This window comes from Natrix helvetica, assembly GCF_964273705.1.
Source record: "Natrix helvetica genome assembly, chromosome: 7".
Taxonomy (NCBI): Eukaryota; Metazoa; Chordata; class Lepidosauria; order Squamata; family Natricidae; genus Natrix; species Natrix helvetica.
The window spans coordinates 51,601,761-51,624,416 of record NC_138558.1 but is presented as its reverse complement, the minus strand read 5'-3'; the positions used below and the strand labels follow the sequence as shown (position 1 = coordinate 51,624,416).

At 35.7% G+C, this 22,656-nt stretch overlaps 2 protein-coding genes across 11 annotated transcripts in view; one reads left to right on the top strand and one right to left on the bottom strand.

Moving 5' to 3' along the window:
• The window catches only part of CLCN3 (chloride voltage-gated channel 3), a 58,571-nt gene extending 55,007 nt beyond the window's left edge, over nucleotides 1–3,564 (top strand). For all 9 annotated transcript variants that reach the window (XM_081959405.1, XM_081959401.1, XM_081959400.1 and 6 more), the window contains one exon: nucleotides 743–3,564. In XM_081959405.1, the coding sequence (XP_081815531.1) occupies nucleotides 743–901 (159 nt within the window). In that variant the 3' untranslated portion in view covers nucleotides 902–3,564. The remainder of the gene's footprint in view (nucleotides 1–742) is intronic.
• A 5,969-nt stretch (nucleotides 3,565–9,533) lies between these two features.
• Nucleotides 9,534–21,049, bottom strand: HPF1 (histone PARylation factor 1). Of its 2 annotated transcripts, none has more exons than XM_081959581.1 (9): nucleotides 20,910–21,049; nucleotides 19,316–19,441; nucleotides 18,702–18,861; nucleotides 17,128–17,317; nucleotides 15,246–15,344; nucleotides 13,340–13,490; nucleotides 11,258–11,345; nucleotides 10,218–10,390; nucleotides 9,534–9,757 (listed from the first exon to the last, which is right to left on the bottom strand). In XM_081959581.1, exons 2-9 carry the CDS (start codon nucleotides 19,388–19,390, stop codon nucleotides 9,626–9,628), a joined length of 1,068 nt encoding a protein of 355 aa, XP_081815707.1. In that variant the 5' UTR covers nucleotides 19,391–19,441; nucleotides 20,910–21,049; the 3' UTR covers nucleotides 9,534–9,625. The 2 variants fall into 2 exon arrangements, with proteins under 2 accessions (XP_081815707.1, XP_081815706.1); XM_081959580.1 differs by having other exon boundaries at nucleotides 20,765–20,916.
• Nucleotides 21,050–22,656: the final 1,607 nt, after the last annotated feature.

The window sequence follows — 22,656 nt, the reverse complement described above, 5'->3', positions numbered from 1 at the left end:
AAATAAACACTGTCTTCCAAGTTAACTGCTTACATTCTTATTTAACCTGTATTTTTTTCTGATACTTCACAAGTTTTTCATGCCTCCTCTTATAAAGTCAGTTGCAGTATAACTACTAACCAGAGTAGCATATCTTTCTGCCTCTCCTATAATAGTATTTCTTAGGACAGCTTCACTCTTTGATAATATCAAGACTTTGATCATAAAAGCATTGCTTTTTAATTTGGAGAAAATATGACAATTTTTTTTAAAAAATCTGGCTTTCAGATGGATTTATTTGTGATTATCTATTGTTCAAGCTTTTCTGCATATCTCTTATAGAAACACCTAAAACATTCCTTTCAGTTTTTCAAAATTGATTTCTCGAAATTGAATTATCAAGCAATTTTGAGTTGGCCTAGATTCAACTATATTTCATTTTTGCAATGGGATCAATATTTACTGAAATCTTTTTTCGCCTTTGTTACTTTTTGTTGGCTTATGATAATCAACAAATTATTAGCGGGTGGTAACTTGGTTATTTCTTAGGTGAAAATATGTAATTGTTTAGTGACCATCCTCTTTACTTTCAGAGTTTTTATAGTTTTAATAAATTGATGGTTACTGTCTGTAAAAATGCATTCTTTGAAATAATCAGGTTTGCTGCTCTGTTCCTATCAACGAAAAGGATTTTGTCTACAAGAAAAATTGATTGGTTTTAAATATTGTAAATTAGCCATATTTTTTGTGTGTCTCTTTCTAGACGCCTGCTTGGCATTATCACAAAAAAAGATATCCTTCGACACATGGCCCAGATGGCAAACCAAGATCCCTCATCAATAATGTTCAACTGAACTCAATAGCTGAAACAAGAGAGGAAAATGAAGAGGAGGTTCACTTGTTGAACAGTACAACACTTTAATATAATGCATAGTTTTTGTGATACGAAAGAAAGGCTGGATTTTTTTTGAAAAGTAAACTGCTGGAATTTAGGAGTTGATTTAGGAAAATGTGGTTTTACAAAGTAAGAAAGATGGAGGAAACAAAATCTGAAAACCTGCACTGGATGCACTCTGAATTGTTAGATCTGCCATGATAGTGCAGTTGGACGTTATATCAATTCATAAGAAGTTCATAAGCTCCAGTTTGGGCCTTGCTGCTTTAGCATGGAAGAAATTCATGGTTAGTTCCTGTTTCTGAATCACCTTGAATTGAGCTGTCCTTTGAAAACAAAGATTTAGCCCATTTTACAACAGACCATTATTGAATTAATTCATGAAATGTAGTTATTCCACATTACCTCTTTACATTCCATAAGAGCAATTATCTCTCCTAGGCCCCAACTGAGCCTCCTACATCTTATTGGAATGGTGGTTTCTCATATTGAGATGTACTGTGTCCTGCTGAATTTGATAACAAGAAGGAAGCATTTCTTGTGCCATTTAAGCTTAAGAGTTTGGATATCATAAAAGTCTTGTGAGTTTAGATCTACTGCAAAAAGAACAGACTGAACAGGTTAATTAACAGGGGTGAGCATGTTAAACCCTGCAGTTTAGTAATTGCAAGTTAAACAGCCAAATCTGTTTAAACTATGTTTCTGTTGCAAAATAATGACTTATGCAATTTTTGTACTATTAAAAACCCTGTTATATACCAATTTTGTGAAATGTAAAGATAATACTACTATTCTACTAAGAATTGGAACAATTCTGTTTAATTTCTGTTCATTCAGTTTAATTGTGAACCTGATAGCAACTGCATGTTCAAGCACTAGAGAATATTCCCCCTAAATGAAGGTCTTTTTGTTTTACATACCTATATCAAATAAAGGCAGGAAAGTGTTATAATTTGCACAAAATATATATATTATAGTTTTTGTTTCTATACATTAGGATGTATTAAATATAAATGAGTCGCACTATTGATTTTACTTTAATAATGTGATTTTTATATTCTAAATCCTCCATAAACTTGGCAAGTTTCTAATGAAAGAATTTTTATATTTCTTTGTAACCCATCCTGATACTTGATTGCCAGTTTTAAATTCATTAGTGTTTAATTAAGGGACTAGATTATTAATAGACCCTTATTTGTAAATATTACAGAATTTAAAATGTTTATTTTGAGGAATTTTGAAGTGATAATAATTGATTTCAAATGGAATTGAGCTACTTGAAAAATTCTGTAATACATAAATACAAGCCAAGAATTAACATAACAACTAAATTTTACCATCCCTAATTTTTTTTTTTTTTGCATTTTGAATATTAATTTATTAGGGAGAAGTATTGCAAATATTTGATATGAGGTTTTATTTACCTAATAAAACTGATATATTGTATAAAGTTCACGAGTGACGGCCAATTGAAAATTCTAAAGGTTGTACCATCTTAATGGTTATTCAAACATGAATTAGTGATGAAAGTATAGTTGTATTATAAGGTTTGTTCGCATGGTATGACTTCTACTTTTTGTTTGAACTTCCTACCTCTATTGATAAGCTTGTTTTGAAAGTAAATATCAAAACTATTATCAAAACTGCACAGGAAGTCACTTTAAGGAAGGTCAACAAAATCACACGCTTTATTCTATGCATTCAAGCCCTTGTAACAAGAGGTTATTTTTGTTGCCAAAGTAAAATAGTCTGTATTTTTTCTTGTAAATCATATAATCCAAAGATACTGATCCATGTCTTTGAAAAAAAAAATTTCAAAGGATTATCAGAGTAAAAAATCCTGAATCAATACTGCAAACTGCTTTGTTAAACAGCCCAGATATTATTACATGGCTTTTCAGAATGCTTGAGAATGTTTTTCTGCAATAAATAATTGTTCATTGTGATTAGATATTTCAACATCATTTCAGAGAAAATTATACTTCGGGGGGCTAAACAATGAATTTTGTACCTGTATACCTTATATTTATAAATTATCATTAACAGAATTCAATTTATGTATAAAACATTTTAGGAAACTTGGGATGCTTCCTCTAACACTAAACACTTCTTTGCTAATCATGCAGATCTAAAATGATTTTTCCTGTAGCATGTTTTTAAAACTCTCATCTATACACTTAGTTTGCCATATGCTCTCTACCAAAGTTGCCTGTTGTATTAATTTACAATGCCCTTTGTGATGTAAAGTGATACCAATTCATATCCCAGATGTATTTTAATTTAGTAATTCATATCTATAGTATGATCTAATGCAGTGTTTTATGTTCTTACCCAACTTCTTACAAGCACATAAAATGTGCCTCTGCTCATGTGTTAAGAGTCTGAAATTAGCACATCTGAGCATTCAACAAAAAGGATTTACCTGTAATATATACAACTAATTAAAAAGCCTTATTTATATTGGAACAGAATGGGATGTCTGGGGGAGATTTTTTTTTCTTGCTTGAACAGTTCAGTTGCTGATTATGACAATTACACCTGTAATATTTCTAGAGATGTATTAAACATTGATCTTAGTGTTTTAATTTATACTGGTGTGGTAAAACTGCATTTCATTACAGTAAAATAAAGTTTTGTTACTGTGATGATTTCATTAGAAAATGCATTAAACATTTCTGTATGACTGTTTAGATCTTATTTTTTTTTGCTTTATTTAATTACAGTATAGTAGGCCATGTTTCCTTATCTGAAGATATGAGAGCCTAAAAATAAAATTGAAACTAAAGAATGAAATAGCTTTTCCCACAGAACTGCACTGGGCAAATGCAATAAACAAGAAATTTTATGCTAATAATTAAAGTTTTATCTAGCACTATGGCCATCAAATACATGTCTGTAAAAGTAATGAATGAACATTAGATTCAGGATGTGCCAACAAAACTAACAGACCCTGAGAAAGTAATATAATTTGACATTTCATTTTTTTTTCTCATGCTGCCAAATAATGTTTCCCCAAAAATAAGACCTATTCTGCTTTTTTCCATTATTGCAATATATTCGTGGCTGCAGAGCAGTTGTTGCCGGCTGCTGCTGGCCTCATGGGGGCTCTTCGCCCCCCTGGCTCTGCTGCTCTTGGCTGCCCTGCTGGGCTGCTCCTGTTCTTGTGGCGTCTGCAGGCCAAGCTCTCAATACACTCTAGCTTCCACCTGTCATGCCTGCTGGCTCTGCTGCTGGGACACTTCTTGGTTGCAGCCAGTGCTTCTTTTTGACTGAAGTGCAAGTTCCTCAAGCTGGGGTTGCGCATGCCGATGCAATGTGGCCTATCCCTCCGCATCTGTAGCATTTCAACTGGCTTAGTGGGAGGGTTGGTCTTTGGGCCAGCTGCAGTTCTTCGGCCTCCTGTTGGCCGGATGGTCTCCAGTCTGGTTGCTTCCTCATATTATTGGCGCGCAATTCAGTCAACTTTTACGGCTACTTAGAATCAGGAATGGCATCCTACCGGTTTAACCAGTTCACTGATCATGCGCTTTGCGCACCTGATTCACCCTGGCTCTGTGCGATGGGTAAATGTGTCCATACCACTCTAGTTGGACTCCAGCAGAGTCAAGGAATAGAGCCAGTTGAGCACTGCTTCCCCCTCACCATGTTGGGCCCTGTATGCCTGCGCTTGGTATGTTTGTCTGTCTCCCTCGGCTCTAGTTCATATAAGGGAAGCGCCTGCCTTGGGCAGCTTGCTTGTTGCGCAGAGGAGCCACCGGCAGCAGCCTTAGTCTCAGTCTCCTGGTGGGTGGAGAAGGGGGCTACGTTCCTATCTGCTCCTTACTTCAAAGGGCTCAGTTGCAACCCGGTCTCTCTTGGGTGGCACAATGGCCCCTCATCACAAAGGATGGTTCAGTCAAATTTCTCCCTCAGCTGTTCTAAGGATCTCCCCAAGGGTTCCATCAGTTTTTAGGAGTGTGGTCTGTTACGAGTCCCTCATACATTCCAGTCTTCCTAGCTCACGCAGGGGTTTGCCCTAGGCGCTAGGGTGGGGGAGCTCGACCTCAGCCACTTTAGGGACTTTTTCCCACCAATACTCATCCCTTTTCATTTTGGTTGCTGAGGTGGGCATCTCGGCCTTAATGTCCAGAGAGGCCTGCACTTTGGTTCCGACTGGGCTGCTGGTTCCTGAAGGTCCCTGGGTGGGGGCAAGTTCTGTCCCGCTCTGGAGCAGGCTCTCTTCATATAGTCCACCCTCTGACATGGCAGCCTGAGTTTCTCTCCACGTACCAGAGGTGTTGGGAGCGAATGAAGAGTCCGGGGCTCAGGAATCCCAGTCATTTTCATTAGTTTTGAGAGAGTTGGCTTGCTGTCAGGGTTCGGACCAATGCCCTAATTAAATAATGAGCCTCAAGCCAAGCTTCAAAAGAAATCCAGTTATTTATTAAGAGTGTCATGTCGACACAGAACAAGTGAAGCCAACTGTGATCACACTTAATTCGCACTTTGGTTCTGAAACCGTTTCCCCCTCCCCCCAAGGTATGTCATCAGTCACATTACCCCAATGAAGGAATTTTGCAGGTTATAGAAGTCCCTCTCTCCGGCCACTGTGGATCTCCATGGAGATGGCCTTGGCGTTTGCCAGCTGGAATGTGCTTTGTTTTGACTGAAGTGTAAGTTCCTCGATGCAGCTACAATTCCCCATCCCCCTGCCTATGGCAACTCAAGAGCAGATCAGGAATGCTTCACAAGTTGACAATACCATTCAATCTGTTCTAAAGATTGCATCAATTTTACTAGGGTAAAAAATGTCGTCTTTTAAGTTAAACTGCAATTCAGCCTGAATACACAAAGTACATTGAAGATTTGTTGTTGTTTATTAAAAACTAGTGAAATATCCGTTTTGACTTTATCAGTGTACAGCAGAGTCCTTTTTTGCAGTCCCTGTAAGTTTCATTTTTACCTTTTAATTCATGGGCTTTATGTCATTAAGATTTTTTATAAATACATAATTTTCTCTGTAAAACAATTTTCTTAATGGAGGACATGTAGCATATATTCAGCGGATATAATAAGTCTACATATACCTGTTAAAATGTCAGAGTTTTGAGATGTAAAAAACCAGACCAAAATAAAATCAGTAGAATATTTTCCACCTTTAATATAACAAGCTGTATAATTCAGTTGGAAAACAAATAAATACTTTAGGGGGAAATAACAAAAAAATAGAATACCATTTCCCCCAAAATAAGACCTGTCCAAAAAATAAGACCTAGGTTTTTGTGTGTGATATAACCTGAAATAAGCCCTAATTAAGAGCCTGCGCAGCTGCCAGATGCCTATTCTGTCTGGTTGTTCACAGTACTGTGGAGTGCTCCATGCGGCCCACACCAGCTTACCTCAGGGCCCCTGAAGCTGGCCATCCATGCCCCAACACCTCGAAGGGTCAGCACTGACAGTCATGTGCAGCAGGAATACACGTGGCTACCAACCTACTTCTGCCTGCTTGTGGTCGCAACTGAGCAGGAGGCTGAGCAGGGTGCCATGACCGCGAGGCAAGGCAGGTGTCACAGCGTGGATGGCCTGGCTGCAGGAGCCCTGAGGTAAACCTGTGTGGAACAGATCAGGAGCTCCACACCCCGCCTCATCTTGTGGTTGTGACACCAGCATGTCACTCGGCCTCCTGCTCCATTGTGGCCATGAAAAAATAGTGTGCCAGCGGTCACCCAGGGTATTGCTGGAAGTGTATATACCCTCTCATAAATAGGGATGTGTCTTAGCCTATCACATTTAAAGTTAAATAATACATACCTGTCATCAATTAAAGTGACTCTGATCAAGCCGATATAAAGTTTAGCTGTTCTAGTAGTTTTCTTACACTTACTCAGTTGCCTCTTACAGCAAAAGCCATGGTTTTCAAAGAGCTTACAAAGCATCAAAGGGATCTCATTGTTGGAAGGTATCAATCAGGAGAAGGGTACAAAGAACTTTCCAAGGCATTGATTATACCATGGAACACAGTGAAGACAGTCATCAACAAATGGAGAAAATATACCACCACAGTAACACTAGGTTTTGTGTCGACTGGATGTCCTTCCAAAATTGAGGAGAAAATAAGAAAACTGGTCTGAGAGGCTGCCAAGAGGCCTGTAGCAACATTTTAAAAGCTGCAGGTATTTCTGGCAAGTAACTGATTGTGTGTTACATGTGACAACAATTTCAGATATTCTTCATATCTGAAAGAATAGAGTTGCGAGATGAAAGTCTTTTCTTAAAAAAGAAAAACATCCAAGCCTGGCAAAATTTTGCAAAAACCTACATCAAGTCTAACAAGCAGGTAGGAAAATGTGTCAGTTGAGACCAAGGTTGAACTTTTTGACCATAATTCCAAAAGGTTTGGTTGGCACAAAAAAACATTACACTACCAAAAGTACACCAGATCCCCAGTAAAAACTGCTGGTGGCAGCATTATGCTTTGGGGGTTTTCTTAAGCTGGAATTGGAGCTTTAGTCAAGATGGAAGGAATTACGAACAGTTCCAAATATCAATTTTTTCAAAAACCTTCAGACTTTTGCTAAAATACTGGAGGTGAAGAGGAATATCATAATGACTAACAATTGACAAAATGGCTTCACCAGAAAAAGACCAGTTTTGGAATTGCCCAAAGTCTGGACCAAATCCAATTGAAAATCTGTGGGGTGACCTTAAGAGAGATGTACACCAAAGATCCCTTCGCAATCTGACAGTTGTGGAGCACTTTTTCAAGAAAAAGTAGCAGACACCCAAAACAAGATATATTATGTTTGATTGGCTCTTACCTCAAAATACTGAATACTGTCAGAAAATCAAAAGATGTTTCAACGAAGTATTAAGATATTCACATTGATACCACATTATTGTACATTTATAACCCACCCACCCCACCCCCGATTTGTTTTTTCAATTGAATTGTACAGCTTGCATGTTATATTGAAGGTGGAAAAAATTCTACTGATTATCTTGGCCAGATTTTTTTAACATATTAAAAACCTGGCATTTTAACAGGTGTTATAGGCTTTTTATATCCACTGTAAATAGTTCAAATTACCAGGTTTTAAAGCAAGCTAAAATCTGTGCAGTAATGAATTTTCAAAGATATACCCAATGCTTCCCTTTTTTCACAGCATTCCGGGTGCATAGTTTCCTCCACTATAGCTGAGATTGTTGATCGAGATTAAAAACCAGCCCCTTTTCATCTAAATTGTTGTTTCAGTCATGGTTCAATGACTGAAACAATCCAGTGATGGTAAGAGATCTTTCATTAAAAAAAAAACAGCAATCCAGGCCATAATCCAAGTGACACAAATCAATTCCTGTTTCAAAAAATACATTTTTGAGAATACTTCCTAAGTTTCAGGCTCACTTGACTCATTTGATCTTTGAGGGAAAAAATAGTTTCTGCACAAAATTCCAAGGGCCTAGGACTTGCAAAAATTGGTAAATGCTGAAAGAGTTATCCAAGGCAGTTGTCTAAAATCCTAAAGTCTGAAGGGCTATAAGTTGTTCAAAAGACTCAAAGCTTGGATAATAAAAATCTACTAACAGGAAATTTTGAGCTATAGTACAGGTGGCAAATTGTATCAAATCTTGTAAACATTAGGAGTTTAATTATTACTTTTGGTTAAGGATAGAAATATAAATTTACTAGTTTTTTTTCTTTATAGACATCTATTAAGACATCTACAATATAACAAAATAATGAAAAAGTGCCTACAAGAACATAGAACTCATGTTCAGAGCAAGAGCATACCTAATAATTGATTAGAATTTCTAAATTACCCACTCTAAATAACAACACTCTTGATACCATATCACCATTTAGCTTCTTTCTTGTGGTTTCTTCTGTTTTTACTATACTGAGGTTTATTACTTTATTTACCAAATTTATATAGCCATCTACTGTATCATGCAAGAAGTGATTCTGGATACTATATTACAAAGAAAAAGTGTAAAAGTGTGCCTATCAAACAGTCATTACAAAAAAACCCTATAAACACTGTAAAACTTTTCAGAAATATGCAATATGTTCCAAGTACCAGGAAATAAAAAAAATATTCATGAAGAATAATAAGTATTAGTATTACACTTATTGGTGAATATTTTTCTCTCCCAGCACTTGGAACATATCTGCATACATTTCTGAATTCTTAGCAACAACATAAAGGCTATATTTTAACAGAATAATAGAGTTGGAAGGGACCTTGCAGGTCTTCTAGTCCAAGTCTCTGCTCAGGCACTATACTATTTCAGACAAATAGTTGTCCAACATTTCCAATGTTGGAGCATCCACAACTTCTGAAGAAAAGCTTGTCCCACTGATCAATTGTTCTGTCAGGAAATCTCTCCTTAGTTCTAGGTTGCTACTCTCCTTGATTATTTTCCATCCATTGCTTCTTGTCCTGCCTTCAGGCGCTTTGGCGAATAGGTTAACTCACTCTTCTTTATGACAACTCCTTATACATTGGAAACTTTTGAAAAAGTTTATCTTCATAAAGCAACTTATTCAGGAATGTACAGGGTTCTGCATAGAACAGCTTAAAAATAATTATTTTATGAATCTTCACTGTAAGTTATATTAGAAACAAAAAGTTAGTAATGATTTATATAATTTAGAGTCTATAGCCAAAATAACTAATTTAGAAAAAAACTTTTATTTATCATACAATAAGTACAGAGTAGAAAAAACATTTAAAATTGATAAATAACTAGTATTTTACAGTATTTTAGTGTTTCTCATGCTGCAAGTAGATTTACCTTCTCTTTTCTTCTATTAGCTAAGTGAGCTTCAATTATCTCTGCAAACAGATTTCTTTTCAGCAGACTATATGCAAGAGGCAACAACTGGCTGATAATCTTGTGAAAATACTGCAAAAAATTAAAAGAAAGGTAATAGTTTTATTGAAATTCATAATGCATTTCAGAGCAACATAAAATGCTTTGTTTTTCATTTCCACCTTTCTCTCAATTTCTTAAGCACTGAAATTATTATATAAATAGCTATTCTCTATTGACCTTTTGTCTATGGAGATTTTCAGTCATCCAGGCCATAGTCATCCCAAAGGTACTTTTCCAAAAAGCAACTGGACTTTGTTTTTCCTTAAAGACATTTCACTTATCAGCCAACAAACTTCTTTAGTTCTGACTGAATTGAAGAAACTTTTTAGATGAGAAGCGAAACGTCTTTAAAGAAAACGAAGTCCAATTGCCTTTTGAAAAAGCACCTTTGGGACTACTGAACTTTTGGAGTCATTTGTTTCAGAGCCACATATATAGAGACAATGATTCATATCTCAAACAATTACTACAGAGAAAAATATGAACTTACATGTGACCCAAAGCAGAAGAGATCTATGCCCAGTTCGTATCCCATTCCATAGTCACATTCATCATTAGCAAACTGTACGAAAGTTAACATTTCCTGAATAGGAGCAAAGGCTTTCAATCTCTGGTCATCATTAGAAGCCTCTACAATGGTTTTACAAATTCTTTTGAGATTTGCTACGAAGAAAAAGATTCCATGAGAACTATATTACAGTATATTCTAGGACTATGCAATTTTTAAAATTTGATTTTGGAGAGATGCGCTTGGGATGCACAGGAGCACAAATTGCAACTGCCTGCAATTCATTACAGCAGCTGCAATCTGTTTCTTGTGCTCTGTGCTTCATACTGTGATTTACATTTAGAAGCACTTCTTCCAAATCAAATAAGCACTGCACACCTCCATATATTCTCTTTACATGAAATACATGTATTATTTTAAAACCATTTTTAACTACACAATATATGCTAATTTATATCATAAATCTTCCAAGATTTTGATAGTATCATATTCCATTTTATATTAATATAAAATGGAGGTTAACTGGTATTATTTCCCATCATCTGTTGTACAAAATAAGTGCAGAATTTCAATCTAAACTCCCACTGAAACCAATGGGACTTAAATCGAGATAATGGTTCCCCCAATTTAAAATGCAATTAAATGCAACTAATCTAAGTCTAGCCTAACGAATTTCAGGACAGACATTCAGTTGCTGCTATAGGAAAGACTACTACAGTGCTTTTAATAATAGGCTCAACATAAGAACATCCTGTCTTAATAACAATTATTTGTCTGTGCTATGGAATTCTGTTTTTATAAATGACCTTATTAGATAAAAACATGAGGAGAAACCTAATTACTAACTTTATGCTAATTTTTTTAAAAAAATGTTTATTGCTGTCCACTCTGCAGGACTCTGGGAAGATATATTTATTGTTTCCTTTTAAAGGCATTTGGTCAAATGTCTAGATGCACACTATTAACAATGGTTCCATGGAAGTTTTAATTTTGTATTTTGAGAAAAGTTCTACAATACCTACCGTTTGTTTCAGGAAGCTCTCTGTATCCAACATTATTCTTATCCACAGGAACAACTAAACCAGCTCCGTGAAATGTCTTTGTTACTATCTGTTTTGGAAAATAAAACAAGTACTTTACATACCTTAACATTAGATATTGTGTGTAAATACACTAGTCTTCAAATACTACGCATAAGTTTTGCTTTTATTGTATAATTGATTAATAAGTCAAATGCACATTTAACTAAGATATCCTGCTAATTTGAAAGAGAAAGAAAGAGAAGACTCCTAGGAAAATTGATGATTGCCTAGGGGATTCCACTAATAATTAGCCTCTAATGCAGTGGTTCTCAACCTTCCCAATGCCGCGACCCTTTAATACAGTTCCTCATGTTGTGGTGACCCCCAACCATAAAATTAGTGTCTCGGTTCCTAAGATCATCTAAAATATGTGTTTTCCAATGGTCTTAGGCGACCCCTGTGAAAGGGTTGTTCGACCCCCAAAGGGGTCCCGACCCACAGGTTGAGAACTACTGCTCTAATGTCATCTCTCCCATATACTGCATTATCAAACAAATGGCAAGCTTATAGACTAGATAGTACTTGGCAAATTAAGTGGGCCTAAGAGGAATAATGTATCAAGGCTGCATCATATTTCCTGACAAGCAACCAAATGCTCTATTAAAGAAAAAAAAGCTAACTCTGGTTGCATCTCATAGCCACAAGAACAAATTATCAGATGTAAACAAAAGCTTGCACGTATCATGGCAGTCAGAACAGTAGAACGGTTTTGTTTACTTCTCAATTCATGCAACCAAAATAATGGTGACAAATTCAGTGAGAATGCTGGTGGATTTTACTTGCAAAATTGCCATAAAGAGTTTTAAAGAGCTTTACAACCTCTTGGCAGATTCTTGTGGAAAAGGCAATTCACCACTGGAAAGAATTTAGCTGGGCTTGATACAGATATAAGAGTGACAATTGTTCATCTATTTATTGTTGCTGAAATATAACAAACAACTATCCTATATGCAATCCTCATTTATCAACCACAGTTGGAACCAGCAACTTGGTCATTAAGTGAAGTGGTCGCTAAGTTTTTAATGAGTACTAGTTTTAATGTTTGTAAGCTGCACTGCCCAGAGTTGTCTCTGATGAGATGGGTGGCACCTAAATTTAACAAATAAATAAATAATAAACGGTGCTTATGATTTTACTTCAGCTTTGCTTTAAAGGAGCTACAAAAGTCATAAATGCAGGAACTGGTTGCAAAGTTATTTTTTCATCACCTTCATAACTACGAACAGTCACTAAGCAGGGACTACTTGTAATAATGTAATAACTATACAATATAAAATCCTTTATACGCAATAGTGATTAAGATAAAATAAACAAACAAAAAAACACACATTCCATATCATGGAAAGATAATTGAATATACATTTATATGTTGGTTACATTTCCCCCCCCCCACCTTGTATTAACATATGCTAAAACTTGAAACCAAATAGGATGTAAAATGCCAAATCATTAAAGAATCCTTAAATTTGTTACAATGTCAGCCCAAAAAATATCCAATCGGTTCTGAATATTATTTGGAGTCCAATAAACAGGAAGCAGTGTTTTCTGATTAATTCAATTCTTAAATCAGTATATTTTACCTTTTTAAGACTGGATGGTAACTGAGAACTAAAGTTTTTCACCCTTTAGGTCAGTGGTTCTCAACCTTCCCAATGCCGTGACCCTTTAATACAGTTCCTCATGTTGTGGTGACCCCCAACCATAAAACAGGTGTCTCGGTTCCTAAGACCATCGAAAATACGTGTTTTCCGATGGATTTAGGCAACCCCTGTGAAAGGGTCGTTCAACCCCCAAAGGGGTCCCGACCCACAGGTTGAGAACCACTGCTTTAGATGATCTGTAATGTTTACAGCATGCTTGTTACTATTTGCATACTAGCTATGAACTTTATTTTGCTGACCCCAAGAATTAAATGGGATTCTCTGGTTTTGGAAGAGACTTAGAATTAAACATATTTTAGCACAAACCAGAAAAAAAAATGCTGTATTAAAGTTTACTGAGTTTGGAGAAAACAAATCCTACCTTCTTATCTCGCTGTTTTACCTTCAAGCTTTTTTGTTCCAAAGAGTAACCCAATTGTTTTGCTGTTTTAGTTAGCTTTTCATCTGTGTCTTTTAAGAAGCCACCTCTCTTTTTATTAGTCAGTTCTTTAAGCTTTTTAGACAAAAATAATCTGAAACAAAAGCGCACAAAATCCTACAGTTCATTGGTCTTGAAGACTCAAACATGCCTTTTACTAGCTAATAGAAGCACACTTCAAAACAGTCCAATTAGGAGAAATCCCAAAGGTTGCTCCTATGCGTACCAGAATAGACTTCTAATGATCAGAAGTACTATCTGAAAAAAGTTATAAAGAGATGGAAACATTTTTTGATGTGATTCCATGAAAGGAATTTTACCAATGACTAAATAGCTGTTTCTAAACAAATAGGCACCAGATAAAATCTTCATCCTTTCATATCCATATGTAAAACAACCCTGTAACTAGGCTGATTCAAAAAAATTCTGTGAAACATTCGCTCTTAAGTGTCTATGGAGATTCTGTCATCCAGGTCATGGTTGTTCCAAAGGTGCTTTTTTTCAAGAGTCAACTGGACTTTCTGTTTTTTCTTTGAAGACGTTTCACTTCTCATCCAAGAAACATCTTCAAAGAAAAACCAGAAAGTCCAGCTGACTCTTGAAAAAAGCACCTTTGGGACATTCACTCTTATGAATCACATTTTACACTAAGCTGAGACAAGCAAAAGCCAAAAACAGTAATAAAAAAAGCTCTGTTATACATATTTTTCAATAAGCTGCTAAAAATGTAGCTGAATATATTTTGGAGGAAACAGATGGAAAACATACAAAAATAATTTTCACATCACTATATTCAGAAAGATTAAATATGGAAAGTTATATATATATATATATATATATATATATATATGTGTGTGTGTGTGTGTGTGTGTGTGTGTGTGTGTGTGTGTGTGTGTGTGTATGTATGTATGTATGTATGTATGTATGTATGTATGTATGTATGTATTTGTGTTACAACCCCTGGCTTGCCTAAATATGGGAGGAAGGTCACTACTCCCTCATTTCTGTCCTTCATTTCTGTCCTTCGAAGACCATGCAGGCAGAAAACCATATTTTTATTTTTAATGTTGCCTTTTTATATTTGTGTTGTATTTGTGCTGAGTCTCCCTTTATTTATTTATCAGTACAAATACAACACACACACACACACACGTGTGTGTGTGTGTGTGTGTTGTATTTGTACTGATAAATGTTTAGGCATACCAGGGATTGTAACACAAATACATATATATGAATATAAACTATGTGAAAGTTTCTCACAATGCTTTAATGAACAATGCAATGTATAGAAATGCAACAGAAAACCAGAATTCAGCTATACCTTGTAGAAAATATTTTGCAAATTAAAAATATTACATGGTTGTCCAAAAAATTCCCAAATTAGTATAGTATATAGCAGCAAATTACTGGACTATTTGAATAAGAAATTTTGAGCAGCAAACTAAGCAATATTCTACCATTAAATTCTGAGCCAAGTACAACATTCCTGTCATAAATAAAACATTGCAGCACCTTTTTCTGGACCATGAAACTAGATTTTGACTTTCATAAACAGGGACTATATTGCATCTATTTTTTTACAAGCAAGAGGATTCTATTAACAGTGACTTATATTCAAAGTTTGAAAAGAGGAAAAGAGGAATAAGCTTCATCCCAATATTTCATTTTCAAAATCATTTTTCTCAAAAATAAGAACATGTATAATATACTGAAGTGTTAAGGGGTGTATTTTCCTAATTGAAATGGCGTAGAGCATTAGCTATATGTGAGTAAAAGGAAAAAAGCCCCCTTGCAGACTGCTATTTCCAAATTAACCTCTTTTTACAGGATGAAAATGTTAAATTCTTACTTTACAGCAGCAAATATATTGTCACCAACTTGATAAATTGTACAGCCTTTCTGGGTTTCAGTTTCTCCAACACACACTGGCAGTTGATCTGGTATATCTCTATAAAATATACAAGATATTAAAACTGAATACATTTTAAGAATTAGAGCTGAAGCAGCTACGTTACCATAGAGATATTTTTTGAAACACTGTTTTTCATATCCCAAAAAGTATTTTAAAAGATATGTGCAAGACACCTATCCTTCAAACTGAAAATTTTGAAACAAATCCTTCAAACTGAAAATATTTCATGTTTCAGACATGGGATTCCAATCAGAACAACCCAAATTGCTTCCAGATCAGATGATTACTTTATGAAATCTACTTGATTACCCCTAGCATAGCTGGATCAACATTGTCAGGATGACGACTAGACTGCAAATTTAAAGTGTACCTAATAAGATCTCAAATTTTATCAAGAATGACATAGTCTTAATTTTAAAAAAAACAATATATGTGAAATTCGCTACATTGGAAAACACAGTTTTTTATGGAGCTTTTTATTTTACAAAAATGCATCCACAATAGCTTTACATTTAATATGTTGTATAATGACAGTCAGTATAATAATGAAAGTACATCCTATTGTATTGAATTGCTTAAATTGAATTGCTAAATTGCTTAAAGGGAAAAAAACTTTTTAAAAACAATAAAACAAACTTTTTAAAGTTTGGTTGTCTAAGTCAACATTGGATAATACAATCTAGCACACGTACAATAGATGCTGAAGATACCAACTCTAAATTCACCTGCAAAATAAATCACAGCATGCCAGGAAACTTCCCAATGGCAAAATGATTTTTATTCTATTCCAAAATATTCTTGGCAAGTACATATAAATTAAACATCCTAATGTCACACCAAGAGAGACAATATACCCTTTGACAGGGTGGATTTGATTTAAACCAAGCCAATTTAAATCATGATTTAAATCACTAGTAAAAAGGCTTGATTTAAATCAACCCAATTTACATCATAATCTTTAAACAGCAACTGTCATCTCTGCCCCACAGTGGCTCCTCCTCTAACCCACTGTTGTCTAACCAACAGTCCCATTCACTTTAATGAGACGACTTGTGATGCAGCAGTGACACAAGGTGAGGGACGTGGCAGGCAGCAGGTGAGTGGATGCCCACTAACAGGTGCTGCCATGATGGATCTGAAATGACAGGTGCTCTTTAATATTATATTTATAAGCGGCTTAGAAAGTTTCACTTTCTTTTTTACTGTTTGTCCTTCCTCGTCACACTTAGTGCCTGGTGGTACAGATGCATTTCTCTTCAAACAATCATACAGCTTGTAGTGTACATAGATTTGCAAAACAATGGTATAAAGGAATATTCCTGAACTTTGTTTTATGCTTTATGTCATGGTTACTGTGAAATTGTATGAATGCATCAATGCAGTGCATGTTTACCTCAGCTTGCAGGCCTTGGATTCATTGAATGAGTTTACAAAAATGTAAATATTGCAGAATATATAGCCTCATGCTACATAACTAAGCTCTACTTCATGCTGAATACACTAAATTATTAATGTATCTTAAATAGAAAACTATCTTTAGATTGTTACTCCAAAAATATTTTATTAAAATAAATTTGATTTTAAAAAATCCGATTGAAATAAAAAAAATTTTTTTTAAAGTAATCTATTTTTATTCACCTTACCCTTTGATTATCTCAAAAAAATTATGTTAGAAATGTTTTTCAACTTTATATCCTGCTGAATGAAAAAAATCTTACAAAGGAAAACTCAGTAACGCCCTGCTCATTGTTTTAAAGCAATAGCAGGAAGAACATCATTAAATAATTATTTTTCTCCTTCCAGCCAAGGTATTTCTTACCTGTAATATCCCATATGGTATTGTGTTTTGCTGTCTCCAATAATAATTGTCTGAAATTCAGGAGGATCATAAAAAAATCTCCAGTGAAGGTTGAAATTTATTTCTTTTGATTTATTAGTGTTTATATGTTTTCCAGAAAGAATGTCATATGGTCCAACAAGCTGAAGCCCAATACTTGATTTGAGAGCATCTACAACATAAAAACACATATTGTTATATGATAATTGTAAATATATATACAAAATATATATTTAAAATTATTTAAAAGGTGCTATTGTTTTTACTTATTTGTCTGCTATCCTTTCTGCTTCTAGGGTTAATGGAAAAGTTGCATCTAACACTTTGGATTCACTTTCTCATTAAGCTCACAGAATAAAGTACTATTTGTTTTTTCTATTCAGTTTATATGTCCGCCTATCTCACCACATTGACCCTGGACAGCTAACAACAATTAAATATAAAACAAAACCAATAATGAAAATAACATACATAACTAGCAGTCAAGGCAAAAACAATCCAAACTGTAATTAACATAACTACCTCTTGGTCATGTTACACAAAGGTTGGAGAAAATAAAGACTAACTCAAACAAAAATATTGGATCTCTGATCTACATTACATGAAAAGTTCTGCGTTTGATTAAGTTTCCTACAGCCCAGTTTTAAATACATCAAATGAAATACATTAAATATGCAAAACAGTTATTGTTTTCATATAATGTATGCTTTATTTATCTATAATTCTCTCTGTTCTCAGAGATTAGGGTCAAATCCTTAAAAAGCCAAAATTGCTCTCTATACAGAGAGTTATAGTTCAGGAAGCCTGGAAGAATTAAAAGACCGGTAAAATAAAAATAATAATCCCAAAATGGCACTCCCCACAAGAATTGAATATGCTGATTGACATGGGATGGCGATTATTAGAAATAAACCAAAAAAGTGAAGGATAAATACATCTTATATGTGGAAAGGACTACTAGTGATATTAAATAATATCAAATCATAGTATCAACCATAGCATACTTCTAGCCCATAGCATACTGAAAGACATTGCATTATGGTTTCCCTCTATTCTTTGTCGTCAAGTCTAATCTGTTGACAGGAAGAAGTCAAGTGAGCCAATCAGACGCAGTTGGAATGCTCCAGATCCCATCAATTAAGCAATCTCACTTGATGATACTTAGGTAGTGTACCTTCTTGGTCATAACACCTGCCTTCTGCAGAACTATTCCGTCTCCTCCATCTTGTCTCCACCCTGGTTATGTTCAAGAGAGCATTGAAAACCTGGTTCTTTCCCCAGGAATTGGGTTCAAGTGGGTGGTAAAATTTTATTTTAATGTCTGTTTTACTGGAGGGGAGTGGGAGTGTATGTGGATTTGTTTATTTTAATTGTATTACTTTTACTGTATGCTAACCAGAGTCATTTTACAATTGGGTAGCCTCATAAATTTCTAAAATAAATATCAAAATGTTGAAGATACTGTTATGCCTAAAAATGCACACGCACACAACTATATCTATATATGTACACACATACAAAAATTCATAAAGAGAAGATAAACATTTAAGATCTACCACATGGCTTGTCAGGTTCCAATTCCTCACAGAATTTCCAGAAATGATAGAAGTCTTCAGGCATCTTGAGCCGGTAACAGCTTTCGATTTCTTGGCGAATACAATCAGAGACATCTGCTTTGCCAGCTTGTACATTTTTTACTTCTTTAATGGTTTCAGCCTACCAGTGAACAGAAAATCAAGGAAGAAATAGGCGCATACATTTATCATTTTAACACAACAAAAAGAAACCAATTGTTGAATGTAATCTGGGGGCTAACCTCTCATTTGTAGCAGATAAAGCGGTGCACTAAGAAATAAGCAGCAAAGAGAATATATAATTCTCCATGTTGTTTATGAGCAACGGTTTACAGATTTAAACTAAGAAAAAATATGCCAAGTTAGTTACACATTCTATCCTCATAAATCCCTGCTTCTAAGTAACACATGATGAGACCAAGACACTTTGTATGAATGTATAACATATTTGTTATTGCATCAAAGATCCCGAGGACAGGAGGTGATATTAGAATGGTATTTTGAACTCTTGTCTGCCTCTTGTCTGTAGTTGAAGGACACAAAACGTCCAGTTCTTCGACAGAGTGAGAATAGAGATGGGGACATATTACTGATACCTGCTTTTGTGCTTCTGCATGACATCTCCGCTTCCTACCTCCAGCCATTCTGGTACCTGTTGTAGCCATTGCCATTGCTATATTCTGTCTTTTGCGATTATAACAGTTTCCAAGTTCTCCTTGGTGCTATGTCAATCAAGAATAAAAGAGGATAAGACAGGGCGCACAAATTACTAGCTGCAATTTGGGTAGCTAGTAAATGTTAAAGATTACTGGTACAAAAACTAACAAAGCAGCAAGCAAAACATTGTAGTATTGCTCATAAACTGTTAAGTTCATAATTTGATGTTTAAGCAAACACTTCTGAACTGAATGGGAACTTCCCAGAAAATATAGGGATATGTTGTGATTTTAGACATATTCTTGCTGAGGAATATGTCTGATATCTTGTATAGGAAAACAGTATTAAACCAACGTTTCTAACTACTGGTACTATTGTAATAATATGCTAGATATTTGGAGTGCTAGGTTCAAAATAATTATGTGAACGGCATTTTCCATTTTGATTCCTTCCAGATAAATTTATTCTGATTCTTACTATCCTGAGATAGCATAATCATAATGGTTAGAGACAAGTGTTTTGGTTAACATATCTGGAATGAATCAGATTAGCAAACCTGTTTTAAACAGACAAAAATAAGTTGACAATGCCCCGAGAAGCCATCTTTAATTACACTTTTGTACTTACTTTTCCAAGGCCCCCCCCCCCTGAACTCTGCAGAATTTATTTCAAAGCAAATACAAATTTCTATCAAAGCAAATACTTTACTACATCATTCATAAATCTCAACAGTAAGAGAGAAAGACAGAGAGACTTGTTTGTACCACAAAAAATGGAAATGCAAGCAAACTCTTAAGAGCTGTTCTGGCCTTCTGACTATCATTGCTAAGTGAGGCAAGAGAACAAGCTCAAAACCAACGGATTGGAAGTAGGTCTAAAGAGCTGTATTAAGCCTGTTGTTGTAGCAAGTTCACTTGAAAAACTTTACAGCGCCTTAGAGGTTCACCTGAAGACTAGAGTAATCACAGGTGTGTGTGCCTATAGCAGTCATACATGTGTTCATCTTTAAGGCACCTCCGGATTTTGTGGTTTTTTTATAGGAATCGAGGAAACTGGGTCAATAAAAGAGGAAATCGGTAGGATACACAGGGTAATCTGAAGGAAGACAAAACGTATCTGGAAACGAGGACTACTGAACCCAAGTTTCCTTACATTTTTATTGCAACACGCAAAACACTCACCTTCCCTACACTATTTTACAGAGGCTTGAAAAAGGAGGAGGGAGGAGAAAAACAGCAGCTTATAAAAAGGAAAAGGTTAGAATGAAGGGGGGTGGTAAAGAGACAGTAAAAGAGGCAGGGAACAAAACAGGCGGCAACTATTAGAAACAAGAGTGAAAAGCAGACAAATCAAAAATAAACAGCCAGGAAACTAGCAAGCTTCCTTACGACAATCAAAACGAAGCCACGGTTCCTTCCAGTTCGCGCTTCTCGCTCTTTCTCACGGAAGCGGAACTAAATAGTATCACAGCAGAGTGGAAAACGCTGAGCAGAGTCTCCTGTGGTACCGCCCGGCTTCGCGGGGAAAAAGCACCTCTGCCTGCAGGGCGGGGGAATTGCTGTCGGAGCTGTCCCCCCCCCCCCCCCAAGAAAGGAGTTCAGACGACCTCCTGTCGAGTCATCTCTGTTTGGAGAGTAAGGAAGCTACTGTCGATAAAAGTGGCTTCTCCTCCGCTGCACCTTTAAAGATGCGGGTGGGTTGAGTAATAGAGTCAGTGGTTGTTGTCGTAATAGAATTTCTAATGGGGCGAAAAGTGTGTGTCTGCACCTCCGTGTGAATTCAGTTTACTACTTTGCAACCAGACTTCCTCTGTAAATTTATTTTAAATAATAAGAGAGAGAGAATTCCAAGCATAGTTGGTATACAAGACTTAATATTTTTGCCTGTTTTGTATTTTCCCCCCTCCGTGGCTTTCTTTTGTCAAAATAAAATGGGAGGAAGGCAATAAAATATGCTAATTGATAAAGAAAAAAAATATTTCAGATGAACAAAAATAGCAACAGCAGTAGCACCCTAGTGCTTTAGAGCACCCTCTGGGCAGTTTACACAGTTAGCATATTGTCTCCAACAACCTGGGTTTTACCTATCTTTGAAGGATGGAAGACTGATCTGACCAACCTTAAGGTCAGGATCAAACTCCTGACTAGGGACAGATTTGCCTGCAATACTGCACTGCCGTGGTTCAACATACCATACAAATCTGTCTGTCTGTCTGTCTGTCTATCATCTATCTATCTATCATCTATCTATCTATCTTTGTTGGGTGTTAAGATGTTATTTTGGAATCCTGCTTTTCCCTGAGGAAAAATAAATTGTAGCATAAATTGTCATCCAGAAAAAAGAACAATTCTTTTCAGAGCCCTAGGCCTGCTTCACTGGACATTATCCCTGTCCAGGCCTATTCGGGTTGTCTAGGCAGGGGGACTGAGTTCTGACAATGATCTATTTTTTTGCTGGGGGGAGGAATTATTTTTTTACTTAGTTGCACAAAAACTAAATCTGATAAATGCTCATCGCAATCAAGGTTTGCATGAACAAGCTGTCCACCAGCTCCCAATTTCAATCTCCTGAAATGTTCTCACAACCAAACTGAGACTTTGTGGCCCACAGGGTCAGTACGCCATAAAAATCCTTCTCTGATTAAATCTCTAGGAAATAAGCTTTTATGTTAACATGGGCCTGCTTTGCCAGCCACATGACCCTTATTAATGATAATAGGATGTAAGTAGCTTAAACTTGTACTGTAGGTTAATATTCCCAAAACAGTAATTCCTTGTGTATCATATGGTCGTCTCAGGCAGTAAAGATTAATACTATTTGTTTGAAATTTGTTTGGCATTGTCTGGCAACATTTTTTTTTAAGTTTCTTAAAACTTAAAAAATGTTTTGAGAAATTATGATTAATGCAGTTCCTTCTGACACAGGAAAAATTAAAAAGGTGGGGAAGAGAGGACAAGGAAAAATGTGCAAATCCAAGTCTATTATCATGTGAGCCTTATTTCATAGCAGGGAAATGTTGTTTTTCTTTATGACCGAACTGGCTATGTGGTCAAAATTTGGCTGCTTGGTTATGACAGTTACGCTGTCCTGCAGTCATGTGATCACAATTTGTAACCTTCACAGTCTGCTTCTGACAAGCAAAATCAGTGGGGGAAGCCAGATTCACTTAATGCCAAAATGATTCACTTAATGCCAAAATGATTCACTTAACAACTGTGGCAAGAAAGGTCATAAAATGGCAAAACTGTCTTGCTTAGAGATGGAGGTTTTGGACTCAATT